The sequence below is a fragment of the Pholcus phalangioides genome, unplaced genomic scaffold (genome assembly GCF_987345545.1).
Source record: "Pholcus phalangioides strain wild (caught in Gottingen) unplaced genomic scaffold, Ppha-v1.0 ptg000009l_1, whole genome shotgun sequence".
In the NCBI taxonomy this organism is placed as follows: domain Eukaryota; kingdom Metazoa; phylum Arthropoda; class Arachnida; order Araneae; family Pholcidae; genus Pholcus; species Pholcus phalangioides.
The window spans coordinates 30267981-30289420 of record NW_028301602.1 but is presented as its reverse complement, the minus strand read 5'-3'; the positions used below and the strand labels follow the sequence as shown (position 1 = coordinate 30289420).

Below are 21440 nucleotides of genomic sequence, written 5' to 3'. Positions count from 1 at the left end.
AAAGATAAATGGACTTAGTCTGTACTATGGTTATGAACCTCTCATATAAGGTTCAGTTTTTTTTATACTTTTTGTTGAATCAAAAGAAGGAATTTTCCTTTTTTTTGGAAAATACGTTTTTATTTACTGCGATTTTTCAGTAACCATTTACAGAGTGTGTCCTAAAAATTTCTAAATAGTTTAAAATTTTATTATATTTATTAAAGAAATCGGTATATTTGAATGTCATTTGCGATGAAATTATTATCACGAAAGGGAATTCTGTTTTGGCAAAGAAAAATTTTTGTTTTAAGTTTTCGTCAATAAATGAAGCTGCACGAAAGAAAATAAATGTTGATTGGACCTGAATCGTGAATGCGATTTATGAAAAGTTATTCTCACACCGAAGGGGGGATTTTTTTTGGGTATAGAAAAATACTTTTTTTTTAATTCAAATTTTTGTCAATAGAGAGTTCTGCACGGAAGCAAATCATTGCAAATACGCAAATCAGAGTCTTATGAAATACAGGTTATTCGATTAGCAGCTCATTTCTGAATTTCCCTGATACTACTACCAATTCACCACACACCAACTCCGGTTGCCTCAGGTTGTCTTGTTGTTATCTATGTTCTTTCCCCAGGATCTAACCCTCCTCTTAACTAGGTCATGGCCCACCGCTCTGTCTCAATGAAGAGATTTTAGTAGGTAGTCGAAGAAAACCTGGGCCATGCTGGTGCCAGGATCTAACCTGCGAACCTCATGGTAGTAGACTATTGGTGAAGTTGTTCTACATCAGACACGAATCACCAGATTAACTTCTAGGAACGTGTCGGACACAGAAGAGATTGAAGAAAAGTTCAGGTCCAATAACTCCTGCCGGAGTGCTTTCCCTAGCCCTGTATCGACAAAAATTTGAACTAAATTTTGTCCTATAAAAAAAAAAATAATCCCCTTTCGTGGAAATAACTTTTTCGTAAACCGCATTCAAATATACCGATTCCTTCAATTTTTATTAATTTTTTAACCATTTACGAATTTATGTATCACTCCCGTGCCTTCCCACTCTTCACCAATTTAGCAATAATGTGCAAATTTTTAAAAAAACTGCATGCTTTTTCGGCTGCAATTTAGGGTAGCCCGTACTTAGGATCATAACAAACTAACTTCATAACACATCACAGATGCTTATCCAATATCCGTTGAATAAGAGAGATTGAAAACCCTGAAGTAAAAAATACTAATAGTCATTCCACCCTCTTGATAAAATGGGCATTAGTGATCTTCTTTGAGATTCTCTTATCACACAGTTGAGGTATCATTTTATACTCTTTTTCTCTTCATACTTTCCAAATGTTGACGAGTGAAGATGAGAGTGAGTAATATTAGATCAATCAACACGTTATCGGGAAAAGCGCCAACACTTGGCTCACTATCGAATTCCTTCGTTCGCCAGAGAATTTTCATTCCACAAGAAAATATCTTCGACGACTAAAACCCCGAACAGAACGTTCACAAAATAGCAGCAGCACGTGAAAACAAATCTTCATCTCGTCCCGTATTTTTTCATCGGCGAACTCAATTCGAAACCTTATACTAAATATTTTAACAATAGTCAATTGAATTCAGTGGGACAAAAAAAAATGTTATAATATTTATAATTTTTATTCGATCTCATAAATATCATATATTCTGACTTGCACAAGTTTTTTTCCTCAAGCGAATATTCGATGGGAAACCATAATACTCCGTTTCTATTAGTGTTTTCCGCTTTGATATGTTACGTGATTGGACCATCACAAGCTCAAGGTGAGGAATATTGAATTTTAATTATGCGGAAGTTGTTGTTGTTTTCTTCATAATCAAATTTAGCTTCAATCAATATTTTTCTATTACTACTTTCCTTTATTTCTACTTTTTCCAAACTTACTTCTTTTTCTGCATTTGTGCTGAAAATCTAAAGAAATATCAATTTATAGTGTTTAAATTGGTTAGTATTATGCTATTATTGAAAAATTATATTTATATTCTGTTTTTCAAACGAAATTTATTTCACGTTAAAAAACAATATTTAGCAAATATTTCTTGTATTCAGGAAAAAATAATATTTCACATTAACTATGGTTTACTTGATGACTATAATGAGTAGTTATTAACCAGGGTGATGGGGGAACCGTCAAGTTTGATGAGAAAACAATTAGAAATTTATTGTTCTTACGTTATTACATGCGGAACACTATTCGGTAAGTGAGTTTCTGGCCCTCGTCTTATAGGCGCAAAGGGTCCGTGGAACTCAAAAATTTTAGAATCCTTGGTCTATGAATTTCTGAATTATAGGATTCTCATAGGAATTTTAATATTCCTTTTAAATATTCCACGGATACCCCCTTGACCGATTCTTTTGAAGCATTCTAAGTTCCGGGATGCATGATGCTAACCTCTGAGAAGTCCGATCATTTGCAAAAGTACAACTCAGGAAAATTTTCAATTTCTTTTTCAAGTCATCAAATCAAAAAAAAAATTATTATTGTTCAAAATATGTGAAAATAATTCTCGATAAAATTTAATTACTTGTACAAAAATATAAACATTAATTTTGCATTGTTATGATGGTGCCTTTTTTTTTTTCATTTCGCTATGACCGTATGTGAACAAAGCCGGAATTACAAGAATAGAAATTATTTTTGTTGAAGTGAAGTATTGTAATTATTTCATTATGGTGTTGCCCGTACATGAATCACCTATTTTTCTATGAAAAATAAATAAACATAAATGAATCAATTACAAAATGAAAAATAAATATCAATCAAATACTAAAATATATTAATTAAATTATATATTTTGAAAATATTAATTATAAAATAAATTGATTGGTTGAAAAATAATTGATTTGAATTAAAATAAATAATGAATAATATAATGATTTAGAACACTTTTTCAATCGCTGGTTTGCGGGCCGGTGCCCAGCCGTGGAAATTTTCTGCCAGTCCACGAAACATTCCGCCTAATTCAAAAACTGCTGTAGAGATTTCTTCCGATTATTTATTTATTTTGGCAGTTCGCAAATTATCTCTCCTATTAATTTATTTTTTCCAAACCTCAAATTACTTCTATTTCCACAAATTTTATTCAGCTTTTCAACATTCAGCATTTTTTTTTCTTTTCTTTTTTTGCCGGTCCTCAAATTTATTTCACTTAATTTATTCTATGGAAGTCCTCTAATTATTCCACCTATTTATTTTTTTCTGGTTACGAATTATTTCCCTCATTTATTCATTTCTCGCCGGTTTTCAAATTTTTTTTTAGTTATCTTATTCTGGTCCACTAATTATTTATATTCATTTTTTGCCGCTCCACAAGCTATTTATCTCTCATTTATTTATTTTTGGCGGTTTTCAAATTATATCTCCCTTATTTTTTTTATGTCAATCTGCAAATTATTTCTATATTTATTTTTTCTGTTTGCCGGTCCACAAATCAATTCTCCCATTCCCTCTGATCCGCACAATTTTTCAACTACTTCCACCAGTTCGCAGTTGTAAAAACAGTCGAACACTGATATAAATGTTATGAGTCTTATTACACTGAAATTTTACACAACTCCACATATATATAAGAAAAATACCCCAAGAATATAATAACTGAAATCGCTTAAATAGTATCTTGTGGACTTTTTTTCTCATTATCGATATGCTTGTAAAATCGCATTAACGCCACCTCCCTTCAATAAATTGAAGTAAAAATTGGTATCAGGAAAGATTCAGTCAATTTTGATCTAGTAAAACGTAATTCGGTATATTTATCGAAAGCGCTTTATTACCTAAATAATCAATCTAAAATATAATTAAAATATAAATGCTCAAAAAAAAAAAAAGGTCTTATATAAGTAAATTTCTGAACAATAACAGCATAATAAATAAATTTTGAGACATTCCGATGAAATAAAAACGAAATTGCAATTAAAAATTTTGAATTTCTAATCAAAAATCCGCCAAAAAAGTGCAAATCAAAATAAACAAAAACAAAAAAAAATAAATTCATAAAAGTTATTCCCCCCCCCCCGTAGAGAAAAATTTATTTACTTTTTATAAAATTAATATTTTTCAATCACAGGACATTGGAATGATCATTATCCCGAGAGAAATAATATAAAAATGAATAAGTAATGAGAGGGGAAAAAGAGAAGAAACACTGATACATCTTATTAAGGCAAGGAAAAAAAATTAATTTATGGGTGAATTGTTTCCCCCGTTCGTTTCTAAATTATTCCTTTTTTTTTATTAAATGGCTGGATTTTACCATTTAATGGTGCAAGGACCTGCAAAGTCATGCTGCGCCAGAAAAAAAAAAATATTGGTCGTTAAAAACATTTAGAACTGATCCGGTTTTTATCAAAAGGAATTCATCTCATTTGAATAAATTGAACGAAGAATATAAAAAAAATGAAATTCCTGACTTATTACTCGTTTTCTTTTTCTCCAGGCTTTCTTTCGACAGTTTTAGAATTCCTAGTATCGTTACACAAAAATATTTCTCACATTTTACTCTTTGTTTTTTTTTTAATTTATTGAGTATTTTGAAAAGAATGTTTTAATCAGTGTCATTAATTTAATTAAGAAACCACATTTTCATAGGAAATGTTTTTCCTTGAATTCTTTGGGGGAGTTGTGTGGTTTTCTATACGGAGAAAATTATTCAATGACAAGGGAGATATACGAAGTATTTCATCCCTACTACTACAGTCGACACTCGATATAACGACCCCCTTTGTTCCATCGGAAACGGACCTTACATTGGGAGGGTCGCTATATCGAAAGTAAAACGTATAAGATAGTCGTTCTATAAAAACGTGTGTGACTTATCCTACCGGTCGTTGTATTGGAATGGTCGCTATAACGTGTTGTTGTTATAACGAGCGTCGACTGTACTACTTAACCGTACATGCACCTCGCGCACATTCCTCTACGGAATTTCGAACGCATTAGTGCATGCCGGAATGTGCGTGTACGCCTTGTGAACCTAATTGTGAAGTTTTTTTCTGTGTAATATGTGCTTGTCGTGTGTAGTGCTGCCATCTATCATCAATTTTTCTAATTATGAGTGAAAGGTAATTTTTGAATAATTGTATGTTGAATGCCTGTTGCTCTCTGTGGTGAGACTTTTTAATGGGGAGATCGGCTCGGAGTTGGAAACCCCCTGGCACATTTGACCTCGGCACGTTTCGCCCCCGGTAAAATGTACCGCATGCGTGACTGAGTGTGTGACCAAGTGAGTACAGGTATGTGAGTGATTGTGTGAGTGAGGCAACGTATTTACAATGTCGCCAACATGCAGTCACGCGACAATTGCCCATAATCGCCGCCCGCGGCATAGATCTGGCTCAGCCGGTGTCAGAATCGTAATTCAATCCTGCCTTGAGCTTTTTGAGTTCATTTTGCGGAATCTTATAGCTTCCCGAGATGCAGGATTGACTCTCAGCAAGGATCAGTCCCTTATCTCGATTCTGAAGATGGCAGTTGACGCACTTGGGCTTTTGGTCACATTGCGCAACTCTGTGACCTTCTCTACCACGTTGCTTGTGACACTTCGGTGTAACGTCATCACTTTTAGCGTTGTCCGGACTGTAATGCCACTTGTTATTGGCCCCTGCCAGCATATTAGTGAATTAGAATTACACGTTATTAAGTCACCCCGTTAATGAAGTAATTTTTAATGGGTTCATAGTAGTGGCGTTATACTGAGGTCTGGCTGTAGTTTATGGAGTCGACAAGCTCATCTGCTAACCCAAGTAATTTAGGATTTCATTCCGGAGAGTAGGCATTTATTGTGTGCGTGGAGCACCGTTCACTCTGACATGCTCACCAAAAATCGAAGGGCTTGCAGCAAGAAGGGGTTACCTACAATTTTCATCCATATGAGTTAGTCCCCTTTTTTTTACCCCAATGCTACGATGGTGTTAGTTCTATCTATTGAAAAACACTCGAGCCAAATCTGCTGGAGTTGACTTCGTCTAGCTCCAAACGAAGAAAATATTTTTCTCTGACCAGAAAGCGGAATTCAAAACTCAGAAATGCCGAAGATGGAGTAAACCTCTTCTTGCAGCAAGCCCTTCTATTCCATTTATTGCAGTAAATTTCAAAAAATCATTAATGTTTAAAGGATATCAGCAGTGGTGAAGGTGGTTAATTCTATCAGATGCGTGTCACAAGCGTACGATATTTCGTTCAACCCTCCACGGAAAGAAAATCCCAATTAGGACGGTTTGCTGAGACACATTGATCGAACGAATATAATTTAGCTCTCAATGAAGGTATCTGAAAATGTATGTTTACCCCAAAAAAAAATTAACTCGAATTGTTTAAACTTCCTTCTCATTTTTATTCCGTAGTCACAGCCACGATCGTTCTCATTTATGTAGGAGCACGTTCTCACTTATACGTGTATAAAAATCCCTATTCACAAATAAAAGGATTCTCCTCATGTTGGGGGGATGAACCATTTCCCTAGAGAACAACTTATGTGATCTATCTAAATAATGGCACGAAGGACTTTACTGAAGATGTTAAAACCATTTTTAAAAACACTACGAAAGATCTTTTTTTTTCGAGTCTTGAGCATCGTTTATGCCCAGGTACAAAAAATGCACCAATATGGCAACTCTGACATGCACTTAAACCTCACAGATGCAAACCTAACAGAACCTGAATAAATTAGTTTTGATGAGTGGCTCACGAGCATGAAATTACTCTGGGGTGCATCAAAGAGGACAGAGATGATCGTGAGCAGCTGGCTGTAAATACCTGATTTGACAAAGACCTTTGTAGCCATGCGAGCCGGTCTTCCATTTAGAAAGTCTCTCTCCAGAGATGAGACAGACCTCCAACATGATACTAACATGATTTTTCGATTTCACTTCAAAATATGGAAGACAGAAGGCAACAACAGCATTACGTGAAACAAGCATAACTCTGACAACGTAAATACGTTGAAGTCTCGCATATATACGAACACAACACGTTTCCTGCATGTAATCAATTCATTTAAAATTCCCCAGAGGAATTTTTACGAGGTGCTTAATTAAAGTTAGGTAGTAGTAGTACTTTTCCACCAAAAAGGTGGGATCAATGATCAACAGGGCAATTGCGCCCCAGGAGTCTGAAATTAGTGTTCTTTCGTTTTTCCAGGCACGAACGCACGCAATCCGGTTTTTCCGTATATTTACCACATTATAAAAAATTTGCAACATCCTAAGAATATGTTATTTACAGATTACATTCATTCAAGGCTGATTTGACAGATACTTGGCAGCAGCGATTAACCTGAGACTCTCATTTCTTACTCTACTTACGCTGGGGTTGGAGTCGTGTCCAGCCTGGCCCAATACGTTCTAAGGTTGGTGATGGGTGAATAGCATGACCGCTCCACCATCCTACGTCATTTGGATCCTACGTCCTGAAAAGCCTACGTCAGGAGTCCTGGCTTATAGACCTTCAATAGACTCTAAAATTTAAATTTGATTGATTGATCTGGTCTAACAAATCGATTATCGATTATAATCGATAATTAAATAAATAACTATAAATCAGTAATTATTGATATTTCTTATGGATAGTTTTTCTTCTCTTTGCCTTCATGTCTTCATAATCTTGAGTATGTCTATTGATCAAACGCACTTTCGGACCAATTAGGAGAGAAGGAAGAAGACGTCGTCGGTCCGAATCGATTAGGTAGAAACGTCTTTTGACGGGACATTAGCATTCCATCCAATCAGGTACAGACGAGATAAAACCATCTTCGCTTGTCGATCCACATTACATGCGTACAATTGATCTCGCAATGATGATGCTGCTACTGTTTTCCTCTCTCTCTGTGTCCAAGGAGGAAACTAGACATCGATAATACTGTTTGTTGATGACGAACAATGTTTGATGGCATGTACACATTGTGTATTCGGGAATTATTATCGGAGCTATTAAATTGAACGACGTAATGCATATAATGTTTGCCTTCAAGGTGAAGTCTCAGTATCAAATTGGAACCGATAAATTCGAACAGTCCCGATAATAATCCATCATCATTACACCACTGTCATTTTGGAATTCTGATACCCATCGTATAATAAATCAAACGCAGAGCTGAGGAATTGAGAGCAAATCCCGAAGGTGCGTAACAAATTAGTAATAATTCAAATAGTGAAAAGACGGATAATCAAGTCAGGGGCGGGGGGGGGCTTTATCCCAATCCGTTGGTGGAGTTCCCACGGGCCTTCAAACGAGAATTTTTTTCCGGCCCTGCAAAAGCAAATTTATAGCGTAAAGAGAGAGGCCATAGGTGCTGCATAACCGCCTTAATCTGAGCAGTTCATAAAAGGTGCATGGAAAGGAATGGGAGAAAGAGCCAACCATATATGCGCACGTGCAGGACCATGTGGCCCAATGTACCACAGGGCGTGCCCAGTTGTTCCACTGCATTAAGGTTACGCTACGCATACGTGTTTGCTCGCCTAATCCAAAACATGCTATATGTATATTTTCCGAAGAAGAAAAGGGACACAACAAGCATTGGTTCTATCGGCTCTTGATCTTTTTTTGTCTTCTTGAAATGGGTGGACCCCGGATGCAGGGGCTTCCTATTCAAATTGGAGCAGCCAATTTATGTTCCCGCCACCTCTAAGGGCCACCAGATCACCACCAGACCAACCGTGACCCCCGCTCTGTCCCACTAGGGGATATAAGCTGGTCCGTCTCAAGAGACGTGGGCCACGGTGGAAAAATCCAATGACATCCAAGACCAACAAACCACCCACACCAAGCCTCAAGCCAACCAGCAGCTCTAAGGGCCGTATTCACCGACATGATTTAAACTGTAGTCACGATTTTTGGATAGAGATTGTGTGGTTAAAAACCTGAATTTAACCAATCCGTGTCGATCTCTAATCAAAAAAATTGTGACTATAGTTTAAACCAATGATTCCCAACGTTGGCGTTAACGCTCCCTTGAGGGCGATGGAAAGTTCTAGGGAGTTGTAGAAGCTATGAGTTATATAACATAGAATCCTATGGGTTAGATTGCGTTGGGGGGAGATGTGAAAAATAAATTTCTGACGAAGGGGGCGATGGGGGCAAAAAAGGTTGGGAAACTATGGTTTAAACCATGTCGGTGAATGCCGCCCTAAGAGTGCTGTAGGGAACCGGTTGAAGTTCTATGTTCTGTTCCCCGCGGCAACACTGGCGAATCTCGAAATACTTCAACGCACTTTTCCTTGTCCGAGGGATCCCTGAACCCTTGACTAACAAGACTAACGAGTTAGTCTCCGTCACATAGTTGACAAACAACTTTTTTTTATCAATAAATTTGGAGAATTTGCACTTCAGTATGTGCTAAGCTTAACTAGAGTGCTTTAGAACTGTGCCGTAGTGATCTGAAAATCAGTACGACGTTGATTTGTAAATATGTCGCGGTGATTTTTAAATATACTGCGAGTCACTTGAGTGACACGTAAATGTGCTGAGGGCCTTCTAAGTGCTTTCGAACTTGCCACAAGTCACTCAAGTCATCTGCAAATATGCCGCGGGCCATAGAAATGTGCCACGGGTGACTTAAGAGTGATCTGTAAATTCACCGTAGGTCATTTAAGTGATCTGTAAATGTGCCGCGCGTGAGATGCGCTCTGCTGTGGTGATTTTTAAATGTGCTTTGCTCGATTAATCTATAATGTGCTGCGAGCCGACAAAGTGCTCTGGAACTGTGCCTCAAGTGATCTGAAAATGTGTCGCGGGTTGCTTGGGGATCTGTAAATGTGCCGCGAGTCACTCAATTGATCGTGGAATTTGTCGCGTGATGCACTGTGCTGGTGTCACGGGCCACTCAAGTGATGAGGAACTGTATATCACAGATCGCTTAAGTGATCTCGAAATGTACTGTGTAGTTCATTTTTACAAAATTGTGTTTGAGGTCATAGGCACCATCAGACTTGTCAGAAAACTTTCCTGACAGAGGGGTACAACAAAAAACGGCGACTTGACCGCAGCAAAAAATTGCTACCGCAGGGAGTCCCCCATCGAGGGGTTGGCACACCAAACTCTCAAATGATTCCAAGGGCCGCATTCGGCCCACGGGCCATCGAAGAACATGTATGATTTAGAGGGAATTGGGGCCTAATGACATGGCATTCAATACACATCCGGCTGTCTATAAATAGCGCTTTCGATAATCATTAATAAAATTTAATGCCATAAATTACGATCAAGGTCATTACAGATACGTAAAAACTCATAAAAATTAAATCATCCATTAAATGGACGCTCTTTATCAAGTATAAATGGTGTCGGAGTTTCACACTGGACCAATACGGTAAGCGATACAACCTTCAAATCAACACGTATTGGTTATAAGAGCAACAGGCCTACAGCAATACAATTATTCAATCACTACACTTCACCCATAGTTAGAAAAAAAAAGGTGGTAGCACTATACACATAAAAAACATTACACAGAAACAAACCACATTAGATTCACAACACGTACGCACGCAAATTCCAACATTCGCCAATTCGTTAGAAGGAATATGGACGAGGTGCATGTGCGGTTTAGTAGACGATACGTCCTGTTTTTACGGGAAACGAGTACGTTCTCTGTTGAAATTTTCAAAATCTTCTATATATTATATTCTCCGCCACCTGGGCCTTCTTCCAATATAAACATGTTCAAAAACATCATGTCTCTCTTCGTAGTTCAAACCCCTGGTACCAGCAAGAGCACGCGTAGCTCTTCTCTGCACCCCTTTGGCTGTGTCTCCGAGTTTGGCTGTGTGTCGAGTTCCCCCTGTGTCTCTCTGTATAGGTGTGGGTCTCCAAGACCTAATGGCGTGCACCAGTCCAGAATGATAGTCCCAAATAACTGTCTAGGAAAAGTGGGAGAATGACTTTAGGACAGGGGTGTGGCCAGCCTTTTCTTAAGCCATACCACAATCAAGATTATTTTCCATCCGCGTTCCATTCTACAAATTTTAACACACAGACTATACGTCCCGTTTTTATGGAACACGAGTGTTCTCTTCGTTTCTCTAAAAAATTGCGCGACTGCCCTCTTATATTTGGAAAAATGTCCAGTTTATCACTCTTTCGAGTTCTAAATTGATTTATTTTTTAGTCATAAATTCGATTACCGCAATGCAGATTATGTATGTACGTATATCGGTAGAAGTTGTTACCTACGCCATGTTGGGCATAGACACTGAACTCTTGAGGACCTCCCCTTCCCAATGAACTTTGTAAGAGGGCACGGCCCTCTCCCAAAAAATTCATGAATATATATTGTAATTGTATTACATGAATGCTTCTCCCCCTCTCCCCCCCCCCCATGGGGATGATCCTGAATCCCGTACACATGGGACGTCATGAAATTATGCCCTAAAGATGAAAAACCGAGCCCAAAGCCACATCGAATAGAAAGTCATTACGTGATTGTTATTTTAAGAGAGCCTACCATACTACCAAATTTTCAGTCCTATCTCAAATAACGTTAGTTTTAGCAAAATAATATGAGAATGAGAGGTGTTAATGCAGTCGAAATTATTTTGAACCATTGCTTTTATTGTATGAACAAAAAAATTCTTCGTTTTAACTTACTAATCTCAAGCAAAATTTCCCTTTTGAATAAGATTTTCCCCACAAATTCAGACTTATGACATGTGCAGCCATCTATAGGTAAAAATACCTAGTCAAGTACTGTGCTTAGCTTTAGAAAAGCATTACACAAAATTTGAAAAAAAAATAATTAATTTTTTTTATTTGATAAAAACCCGAAAAATTCCCCACAAGCACTAAACCTTCCCCCCCCCCCGTCCATTTACCAATTTTAGTCAATTCTACGAGTTACCATCACCGACACCGATTCATATGATTAATCTATGCAGTGTCTTTGAAGGGCTAGTATTTTTATGCCTTAAAAAAAATTCAATGTCATTGCCGATTGGCTGAAAAACCTGGATTTCAGAATTTTTTACCAATCAAGTTCCAGTTTCACTGCATAAAAATCATAGTCCTAAGAGCTCTCGTCATAGGCGGGAACCGAAAAAACCAGTCTGAAGCAGGATTAGAATAGCCGGGAAAAAATTTACTTTTCATTGAAAATTATGAAATATGCAAAATATGCATTAAAATTGTCTCTATCACTTAAAAAAATTAAAAAAAAATAAAAAAAATATGCAAAGACAGAAATCCGAGCACTATTCATTAGTTTTGGAAAGCGTTCGCGTGCCACACCTGCCAATTGTGGCACGCGTGCCGTGGGTTGGCCACCCTTGGCTTATCGAATCGGTCCATTGTGAACCCGGCCTAAGTTGTCGGATTCTGTATATAAATTTACGAGACCATTTTTATTCATTTTATCCGATCCCTATTCATATCAGGATCAGGATGGAGCATTCGAAGTAAAATTGCCTTCTAAGATGGAAGGAGACAGGGAAAGAGAGAGGGATCCTGGGATGCTACGCTGAATAAATTTGTTTAATAAAGGAATTCGTATGCAAAGTATAACATTCCTAATAAAATAACTACGAATATTATCTTTATTTTCGTTCCGATCGTTTCAGTTCCAAAGAAAGAAAGTTTTTAAAAATAAGATAATATCCCAGAATATATTCAAATTTCTCTTTTATTTACGATAGTCTTTTGTTTTCTTTTGAAATGAATTGAGAAATATCCCCTGAGGAGAAGAGAAAAATCGCGGTTTTTCTCTCATTTCGATTCAAATCACGGAACTCACGTTAAGATTAAGATGAATTGTGTCAAGGAGGTATAATTATCTTATTTCCATTCTGATTTGTCGTATTTATACGATTTTTTTTTCTTGTGTTTTTTTTGTTGCGTATTAAAATGTATTCGAGAAAATACTTATTTATATATATATATAGGATAATTCTCGCTGTTATAACGGAATATTATCGTATCTTGGAAATATTTGTTTCAAAACTAAACGTAAGGAATATTTCGAAAAATTGACATTTGACACACATCGTGGCACTTCTTAGTGCCGGTGTGTGCCATAAATTCATGAATAATTTAAAAATTCATTTAAAAAATGTGAAGAAAATGAATGTGAAAATTCAAATGAACGTTTGAATGCGGTTTGTGAAATGTTACTCCCACGAACGAACACAGGGGAAAAAATTGTTCGAACGAATTTTTGTCGATAGAGGGTGCTGCACGAAAGCAAATCAGCAGTGATTGGACATGAACCTTTCTTCAATCTCTTCTGTGTTCGAAACGTTCGTAAAGCTTCAGCCGGTAATGTGAGTCTCACATCACACCGCCAATAGGGATTTGTCCACCAATGTGTCAACATCACAATGAAAGTCTTATGTATGCTCTAGTAACAGGAAAATTCAGAAATGAGCGTAATGTAAATGTAATCGTACACCCTGCATTTCATAGGACTGTGATTTACAATTTCCTCTAATTTTTTTTTTCGTGCAGTGACTTCTATCGTCAAAATTCTTAACTTAATTTTTTTTCTGTTCCAAAGAAAATCCCCCATCGTGAGAATTACTTCTTCACAAACCGCATTCAAATATACCAATTCCTTTAACTTTTACGAATCTTCATACTATTTTTGAATTTATGGAACACCGTGTATTTTAAGAAAAATGGTACGTCAAAATTGCTCAGTACGAGTCCTTACTGGTACACTGTGGTACTTCAAGGCTCCGTTGAAATCAGTAGAACCGGTAGGTGCGGAAATTTTTGAACAAAAAATTATGCCAAAAACCGGATATTAAGAGCATGTGTTAAGAGTGCCATTGAAGCGCCGCAAAATGTTTAAAAATGGTAGAAGAATAATGAAAAATGATGATGAAAAATAATGAATAAAGAAAAATTATAGAACTAAGAACGCCGTGAACGTACCATGTGAGAATAATGTTAGATTGAGAAGAAGATGGTGAGAATTCACCATCCACTTTTCACTACCGCCCTCTGTTGGCTCAACAGAGAACAAAAATAAAATAACTATATGTATTGAAGACAACTGTACATATGGAGGTCATTCTTAGAGGACAATACAAGTTTGTACAACTTTGTACAAGTATTTGGAGGATAGTACCTACTCTCAAATATATTTTTTTTAATCATAACTTAGTAACATATTTCCCATTAATTCCAAATGTTTTCAGTCAATAAAAACAATATATGTATAGTGATTGGGTGTGAATTGACAATTGACGTGTGAAGCGTAATATTCGATTAAGTGGGGGAAAAGTCGTTAAAATTATCATATTAAGCGGGGAACTTTAATATTGTCTCGATAGGATAAATTTTTGTGCCGGAGGATTTTATCTGTTTAAGCGGGTTATCCGTTACCCGATAAAGCGGGGCTGACTTCATATAATTTTATCCTAACTTGCACCTCGTACACATTCCTCTGCGGAATTTCAAAGAATCTGTACGTGTCGAAATCTACAGTCAGAGTCGAAATTGGCGTGTTGCAATATTTTATGGTGCCCTTAAAGTGCCTCGAGATATTTTAAGAATTATAGTACGGTTGAACACGACATACAGGATCTTCGAGTTGCATTACACAACTTTAGGAGGTCGTTTAAATCGCTCCAAGGCTGCCTCTCGTGGCACCCTTGGATGATCTATTTTGAGAATGATATTATAATGAAAAAGGACAGTTGAAATATAAATAGATGTGTCGCAAAACTTGAGGGTGCCAATAAAGTGCCTCGAAATTCGCCAGATAGTACAATTATGTAGAAACTAGGGAAATGAAAATCAAATCTAAAACAATGAAAATCTAAACTGGGGTATTGCAAAATTTTTAGGTGCCTTCAAAGTGCTCAGTGATCAGTCAGGAAGGCCGCGAGATGTTTTGGAAATATCATTGCATGGTTGAAGAAGACAAAATCCTAACGGGTTCTTCTCAAAACTTCAGGGTGCCGTTGCAGCGCCTCGAAATCCTCTAGACATTTTTCGAGAGTAATATTGAGTTGAAACTGGACAGTGAGAATCTCAACTGGATACTGCGACATTATAGGGTGTCTTTTAAGTGCCTGAAAATTAGCCAAGGATGCCACGAAATATTTTGGGGGTTATGGCAGTAAAGTTCTAACAGTTCACACAATAATAGTTCCAACCGGTACCACAAAATTTTAGGGTGCAGTTGAAAATTCCAAGAGGTCATCCGATGGTGCCGTGAACTTATAAAAAGTTTAGGAATCCCTTATAGTATACAGACAGAGAAATTTATTCCATGCAACCAAACATCATCATATATTATTTGAAATGTATCCGTGACTTTTAGTCGAGAATTCCGTGTCTTCGCATGCATTCATTAAAGTAAGGTGTTAACCGAATTTTCCCGGAGTAAAATATGTGACAATGGACGTCACGCGATCTCGCAAGATTGCGAGAAAACGACGCTCCGGCTAATTAGGTCCTACTTGGTGCCACCGGACACCGTAATACGTGCTACGTTAAGTGTTTCAAAACTTCATGTATACGGACCAAAACTATTCTACTCGGATTGTTCGCTGGACAGACGCCGAATTATGCATTTATGCAACATATGCATGCAGGGTAATGCTAATGAGCGCGTCCCGTTTCGTATCTGTCTATCTATCTATCAAGCGGATGAAATAAAGTTATAATTAATAATTAATTAATACCAAAGAACGTTCGAAGCTATTTATTCAATTATAATTATTACTTATAGTCAGTTCGAATACTTGAGAAAGTGCACCAAAATGGTGAAGTTTACTTTGATTCGTCAGTGTACCTCCTAGTTTACACTGATGTGCAAAAGTAAGAGAATTTTCACATTTTGCGGAATTTCTGAAAAACTAATAGGCTCATTTTAATTAGATTTGATATGGATATGTTACGGCAAATGTGATAAATCCGGGTATTGTAGATGATAACCGAATATTTTGTATAATCACCGAGCATTTTGGTTAGTTTGATAAATTTCCCTAAACTTATCATTTTCATCGGTGATTATGCATATTACCCAAGTGCCGGTGGTTAATTTGATACATTTCACTAAATTAATCACTTTTACCGGTGATTACGCATAGTACCCAAGCATCGCGTAGTTTGGTAAACATAATAAATCATACTATGTGATATAATGTACATGATAATTCATAATATATATTATATCGGGGTATGATCGTAAAATTTGGTACCAATATGTCGGGGGCCGACTATATTCATCACACATAGACACTCATTTGCGAATTTTTTTTTTCAAATTTACCAACGACACTTGGGTGTTATGCATATGCTCCGCTGAAAGTGATAAATTTATCAAACTCACCAAGACTAGTGATAAGGACGCATAATAACCGGCTATTATGTGTAATAACCGATTTATCACATTTATCGCATCATGTGTATTATCTCATTTCTGAATATTCCCGTAATATGCTCTTGCGTAATATGCTTATACTGATTGCATAATTAAATAATTGAATATATATCCACGCGTTAAATAAATCTTTTATAAAAAATATTAATCGATCTAGATTTTCATTTTGTAAAACAATCACCGCATACATTGTCTAATCTTTTTGTATTGAAATATCACATCGCGAGTTCCATTTAAGATCATCGTGCATTGTTGTACCCAAATAACTGTAATCACGAAATTATTAACACACGTGGTTGAAAAATAAATTTTAAAAAATTACAATGTCCACAAAAGAAAATTTCGTTAATTTGAGACCTTCACTGAATTGTTAGGCCACGTGAATGGCGGTTTCAGTCTAAGAAGAATGAAACATTGTAACTGCCGACAATTCACGTTTATTGTGCTTAAAGATACATGTTGCAATCATCATCATAACATATACTGTTGGAGTACTAAAAAATTAAAGACAGAACAACATTACGACCTTAAATACAGTCTTTCTTAGTTGAAAAAAAAAAAATTTTTCCTTAAGGAATGTAAAGACACGTCCAAACCGTGTCTTAACAGAAAAAAGGGGGGAAGTGCCGCATCAGGCACTTTTGCTTTTTACGTGCCTAACACGACTAATAGCAAAATCTTCCTTCAATGTCTCCTATTACTTTCTTTGTTTTTTGTATTCTGGCTTCACTTTTTTTTTTTAATATTATTATATGTTTGCTGAGCTTATATGTTATTACGTTATTATAGTTATTACCCGAAAATGTCAGATTTATATATATATGTATGTATTAGCTTTTGGCGTGTGTCCAGAAAATGTCTAAAAAAGACATTTTTTTATGTTACTCTTTGTGGATTAGAAATGACGTCTTTTTTGCCTTTATTTTCGTATATTGTTATTATTTTCCTCTTTTTTTTCTTCCCCATGGATATGATTTTCAGATTTTACGAGATTTCTTTTATATTATTCAGTATGTTTAGTCTGAGAATGTGTTAAGAGGATTCATTTTTGTTGTGCAAATACATAGGGTGTCTCCATAAATTCGTAAATAGTCTGAAAATTCATAAAAGTTGAAGGAACTGGTATACACTTGTATGCAGTTTGCGAAAAAGTTATTCTCGCATAAGCGGGGGGTTTGTTTTGGCGGTGAAAAAATATTTGTTCACATTTTTGTGGAAAAAATGTTGCTGCACGAAAGCAAATCAATGCTTAATGGACTCGTACCTTTCTCCAATTTCTTCTGTGTCCGAAACGTTCGTGAAGCTACATCGGCGTTTCGTGGCTAAGGTAGAACAACTTCACCAATAGCGCTTTATCCACCAATGTGAGCATCACAATGAAGACTTCATGTAGTATCCAGTAACAGGAAAATTCGGAAATGTGTTATTAATCGTACACCGTGCATTTTATGACCCTGATTTGCTTATTTCCAGTGATTTATTTTCGTACAGTGCTATCTACCGACAAAAATTTGAACTTTTGAGGAGGTTGAAGATTGGTGTGAGGATAATGCTGTTGAGCTTAATCATGCCAAGTTCATCTGTCTAACAAGAAGAACCAAGTTCACTTTACCTTACTTTTGAGTACCAATCTACTTGGGTAGAGAAGCCATAAGACTTATGAAGAAAGTGAAATATTTGGGATGTATTCTAAACCAATCATTGTCCTTCGTTCCTCAAATAAATCACGTAAGGACTAAGACTACCCAAACCATGGGAATGATGTCACGTATTACATTTCCAAGTGCAAGACAAACTCTTAAAAACAAAGTCATATTGTTTAAATCAATCATTAGACCTATCATGACCTACGCCGCCCCAGTATGGGCTCATGTTTCAAAAACCAACATGCAACGTCTGCAAAGTCAACAGAATAAAATACTGAGAACTCGTGTGCGCTCCCCAAAGTACATCAGAGGGGCTGACATTAGAAAAGACCTGAAGATTCCAACCATCCTCAGCTACATCCAACAAATCTCAGAGGATCACTTTGAAAGGATGAGGAACTCAGAATACGAGCATCTGAGAGAGCTGGTCGATTACAACCCACGTGAAAGACTAAAATTTCTTAGACCTCAAAACGTGCTGCACGTGCCATGGTCAGTAAGTTAGAGTCTGAATTGCTGAGTTATATAATCTTTATCTATCACAATATTTTCGTACTTTTATCTTGCTATTGAATTTATTGATCGACTATTGCATAGAATAACATTTTGATGAAGTGTACATGGCTGATCTTTGTGTATTGTGTTCGTAGTAGCTGTATATATATGGTATATATAGTATATGGTAGCATTTACCGGACCGTATGTTTTCTTTCTTTCTTTATTTCTATTAACTTACAAGCACTTCACATCTACACAAACTTGTCTAAACTCCCCTTCATAGCCATCAAGGGCAGTCTGTAAGTCGCTAGGCAGTCCCCTCGGGCTGGGCAGTGACGAGAAAAATTAAATTCCGGTCGGTCTTTTAATACAACTCTAAGACTTCGCAAAGGAGTGAAATTACTCTTAAAAATTATATTTTCGGATAACACTGTACCAAACGGTTCTCAACCACTTCATTAGTTTCAAAACGAGTCGCGGCCCCCTTTAAGTGATCTGAAAATGTGCCGCTGTTCACTTAAGTGATCTTTAAACGTGCCGTGGGTCACTAAAGTGATCTTAAAGTTTGCCGCGGACTACTAAGCGTGTAACTAACCGCGGGTCGTTCAAATTATCTGAGAACGTACCATAGGCCACCTATGGGATCTGGAACTGTGTGTGTGTGAAGCATTTCACTTAACTGATCTGCAAATGTGCCTTGAGTCTCTTGAGTGATCTGCAAATGTGCCTTGAGTCTCTTGAGTGATCTGCAAATGTGCCTTGAGTCTCTTGAGTGATCTGGAACTGTGCCGTGGGTCACTTAAGTGATCAAATAATGTGTCGCTTAGATCATTTTTCGCAACATTAGGTTTGAGGTCACGGGCCACATCAGATGGCTCCGAGGGCCATGTGTTGAACTTTCTCTGACGTATATGCAACGAAAATAATTTTTTTTTCCATCAACCATTTTCAAGACATTCAATTTTAAATATGGTTGCGCCTTTTCCAGTACACCCTGCATCAACACTCCCATAATCATCATCATCAAATAAGAAATCTGACTCTAGCAAAGATACAAAATGGTAGACACACTTAAAAAAAATAACAAGAGCCATACGAGAGAGAGAGACAAAAATTTTGAATTTCTGCCACATGTCGAGCCATTTTTTTGATTTACGATACGACATTTTAGTTCCAGGAGAAACGACAGCTTTTTTTCCGGGATATTACGAGATCATACTTCTTTTTTTTTTACAAAAATATCCCGAAAAACATATTCTTCCCCAAAATATATATATATATATATATATAGCTATTGCGAACGATAAAATGCTGGAATGTGACGAACGAATGCCTTCCTAATATTCTCTATGCATAAATATTCATACTTACATATCTTTTCCCCTTTTCTACGATCCGTTTTTTTTCCAGGAGAAAACCGGAGATTCAGTTTAATAGAGTCTTCTATATAATGGCGTTTAGGGCTGCGTAGGAAGCCCTTGACGTCCAAGTAATTGCACTTTGGTAGAGAGGGGGGAAAAAAAATTCCGTACTTACATTTAAACTGCCATCTTGAATCGTTTCATCGGAATTTACTCTAATTTTGCTCAACATTTATATAAAAGGGGAGCGAGAGGGAGAAACAAAATCGATGTTATTTTCCTCTCCCTCCGTTTTAACGTTTCTTTGAAAATATTCATTTCTGTATGTTGATGGGATTTCCATGTTTTCCAAATGTTTCGTTCGCTGTGGAATTAAGACGAGGCTAGATAAGGTTGCAGTTCAGCCTGAGGTTGAGCTGAACTTGTTTAGTTGAGACTCTTGCTACTAGTCCTAAATAATTATCTTGAAAATCGAAACCGGGTGAAGGGGTGTCCTGTGAGTCGTAATTCAACCAAACTTCATCTCATCAACCGTTCGTCGTTCAGGTGGGGTTGCAATTTAAAAAAATGATCTCTAAATGTGTTCAGGAATCTCTCTGTATCAGTTTCAAGCGCGGAAATATCATGTGCCATAAAATAAAATAAAAAACCATACATTTTTATCAGGGCTATATAGTAAGGGCTGTTTCATCCCTTTGAAGTCGCGGTTCCCCAACACCGTCTATAGCAGAAAGCCTCCGCGCGAAGCTGGACGTGACGTCACTGAAGTCTTCCATTTCACCTTTAGTCATTGAATATACTGCAACAGAAGGTAAATATTTCGCATACTTACATGCTACAGGTGAAATGGGCGACTTCAGTGACGTCAAAGCTTCGCGAGGAGGCTTTCTGCTGTAGAAAGTGTTGACTTACCCGCCTTGGGTCAGTGGGCGTGGTCTCGGAGCTACTGCGTGACGTCACGGCTCAAACACTTTTTTTTTTTAGCATTCACGAGAAACGTGCTCTTTTTTTTACATTTTACTTGTTTATTTTACTGATTTAAGTGACGGATCTGTCATTCGTGGTGCTATTTTGATGTCACAAGCATACGCGTGTGGTATTTTTGGAAAAAATCCTTGTATATAATCTATAAAAAAAAAAGGATGAAATCCAAGAAATAGTTGGTAAGTAATAATGTCTTTTCATATTAGCATTCAAAATGATAATAATAATGATTTGAAACATTTTATACTATGATTTCCTTCACATGTTTTTATGTTGCAGTTGTATTAAGCAATAACGAATTCCAAGGCTTTTGGAAGCTGCACCTAATTCATATAAAAACAAAGATAATTCAAATGGTAATCAAAAATTGAAGAAAGTTCAAAAGATAATCTAAATTATCACTCTCGTGTTGGCTTTCAATCAGCTAAAAAAGATTAATTAACGTACGTGATTCAACTGAAATGAATCCGAGAAAAATATTCTCGATGGAAGTTGCTCATAAGCAAAAAAATGCCAAATTCTCTTATTTAAATTTTTTTTATCTGGTTGTGAACAAATCAAGCCAATAAATATACAAGTACTAGTGGCATTAATCGACAACATAAT

The 21440-nt window shown here is 36.7% G+C and overlaps 1 protein-coding gene across 1 annotated transcript in view; it reads left to right on the top strand.

The window, feature by feature from the left end:
• The first annotated feature begins 1442 nt into the window (after nt 1–1442).
• The window catches only part of LOC149082680 (alkaline phosphatase-like), a 68882-nt gene continuing 48884 nt past the window's right edge, over nt 1443–21440 (top strand). Inside the window, exon 1 of the mRNA XM_089235951.1 lies at nt 1443–1786. Within this exon, the coding sequence (XP_089092077.1) occupies nt 1708–1786 (79 nt within the window). The 5' untranslated portion in view covers nt 1443–1707. The remainder of the gene's footprint in view (nt 1787–21440) is intronic.